This window comes from Lycium ferocissimum, chromosome 10 (assembly GCF_029784015.1).
Source record: "Lycium ferocissimum isolate CSIRO_LF1 chromosome 10, AGI_CSIRO_Lferr_CH_V1, whole genome shotgun sequence".
Lineage (NCBI taxonomy): Eukaryota > Viridiplantae > Streptophyta > Magnoliopsida > Solanales > Solanaceae > Lycium > Lycium ferocissimum.
Window position 1 is genome coordinate 41,349,909 of NC_081351.1, and position 2,282 is coordinate 41,352,190.

General features: G+C 35.8%; 1 protein-coding gene across 1 annotated transcript; it reads right to left on the reverse strand.

Annotated features, from left to right (window-relative positions):
• Nucleotides 1–1,165: 1,165 nt before the first annotated feature.
• On the reverse strand, nucleotides 1,166–2,135 carry LOC132034910 (protein SET DOMAIN GROUP 41-like). The gene is made up of 2 exons (XM_059425246.1): nucleotides 1,703–2,135; nucleotides 1,166–1,560 (listed from the first exon to the last, which is right to left on the reverse strand). Exons 1-2 carry the CDS (start codon nucleotides 2,133–2,135, stop codon nucleotides 1,166–1,168), a joined length of 828 nt encoding a protein of 275 aa, XP_059281229.1.
• Nucleotides 2,136–2,282: the final 147 nt, after the last annotated feature.

The following is a 2,282-nucleotide window of genomic DNA, read 5'->3' on the forward strand; positions in this document are numbered from 1 at the left end:
AATACTCACCTTCTCAATTTTTTCTTATGAGTTGTAGTATTTTGAGTTCTGATCTTCTTTGCTTTTGTTCCACATAGATGCACTCAAGGAGAGTCTCGAGGCTTTGTTTCCGTTTTCTCTGTATTTCCTTCTTTTTTCTCTCCCATGTTAGTTGTATTTTTACAGGAAAATTATATTTTCCATTCCATTTTCCTCGGTAGAAAAAGAAAATTAAGATAAATTTAGGAACCGCACGAAGTACGGAGAAATTCACTAGTAGGAGGGTAAAGAAAGAAAAAGTTCTGATAAAAATTTAAACTAGTACATATAAGGTGTAGAATAAATTGAAACTCAAATAATAAATTATTAATTTTCACCTCAAATGTTCAATTATAAGGAAGACAAGCTGTGATAAATGGCGTCACATCATGGTTAAAAAATACCGGGGATAATATCTCACGATTATGACAAGCATGACTCCTTTAATCAAAATCATAAAATAGTTACACCTACCAAACAACCCCCAGATAGACGTGGTCGGGCACCAAGACTTGAGCTGTTGACTCTTTTACTTAATTCATGCTTAAGCAAAGGATATTTGCTTATCCATTAAACTACTACTTAAAATAATATTAAAATTTATGATCACACTCATCAGTTATCTTGCAGGGCCTCATCTTCTCATTTAATATAAAGAGGAAATTCAACTTAATGTCCTTAACCTTTTAGGTTTGGAAAATAATACTCTCTCCACTTTTTAAATGACACAATGAACCCTTAAGATCTTAAAATAACAAACAAATGCAAGTAGTGTTCGGCAATTACGTATTGATTGGTCTGAGGTTGTTTCAAAAAGATTAGCATAAGTCACTTCATTTCTTTTTATCCAAAATCACTAATTTTTTAGTCTAATTTCTTTTTTTTTTCCCCTTGTGTGAATTTCGAAAATACCCTCATTCATAGATCGGAGATCTACAGCTATGAATCGTAAGGTCCAAATGATCTACTCTAACTGGGTCGTTGCATGTATATTAAAAAATGTCAAAATAAGTACAACTACACAAAGCTATGTAGCATGAACTTCCCAGAAAATGAGCTTAGATTTCAGTGTTTTTTTTATCTTGCAGCCAACAACTTATAGACTATGAGACAGACAATAAATAGGGTTATGTATGCAACCAATGGCCTAACCATTCGGAAAACCTTGGAGACATAGAAGACTTTCAACTTTAGACATGAGCGGCGAATGAGAACCAAAACATATAGTTGACAAAAATGCTCCATAGATTAAGCAGTGAATGCCAAGCAAGAATAAATTAACCCGTATCTCGCTGTGATAGTCTTGTGCTTCAAGTCCAGAATTTGTTTTGTCTGCATTAGGACTTGTAGCATGAGTTGCAAAATGAGTAAAAGATGACATCCTACTCCCCCCAAGCCATCTAAAGTTAATGGGATCCTCAACTACTTTCAAGTAACCACCATCCTCCACGAGAAAATCCCAGATTTTTGGTGTTATAGCGGTAACACAATTCAAAAATTTGCTAGTTACCTCAGCAAACTCTGGATTTTCATCATGACCATCTGCAAATTTATCTCTAAACCTATCAAGCAGTGTGCATTTGCCACAAATTCGACATGAGGAAAAGCAGAAATTTCTCCCATGTCTCTCCCCTTGAAAATAAGTTCCAAGCAGAGCTTCTGACAAGACTTAGTAAGGTCTCACCAGCAGTCGTCCAAAAATTTGAAACAGGCACAATGAGAGAAGATTCAGACTCTAATAAATGGTGGGTTGCACCTGCAAGCAACAAGGAATATGCTGCACTCTTTCTGATCATACTAAAAGCTTCGGTTTGATGCTTATCACTTTCGGAATCTAGGGCCAGCAGGTCACTTTCAGAGACTTTATATGCAGAAGCCAGTGTCATGTATGCATGCAAAGAGACATGGTGAAGAGGATATAATCTGAAGAGTAGACGTAAATTTTCTGTGTTTGATTTCAGAACTACGTGGGCGTGATCTTGAGTAAGCAGGACCTCAAGCTTCTCACAACAAGACTTGGGATTACTAAATGACAGAAAGTCATCTATAGCGTCATTCAAGAAATCCACCAGCTTCTCCAGTACATGGTCCCCGTAAAAATTGTCACCAGAAGCCATATTTGAACAATCGAGATTCAAAATTAAGATTTCCTACACAAAAAAAATTCACAATATATGTTAATGCTTGATCTAAAGGCTTAGATACGCCATAATTCTTAGATGAAAAAACAAGAAGAACAACGATCTTCAACTCGGCAAAAAAAC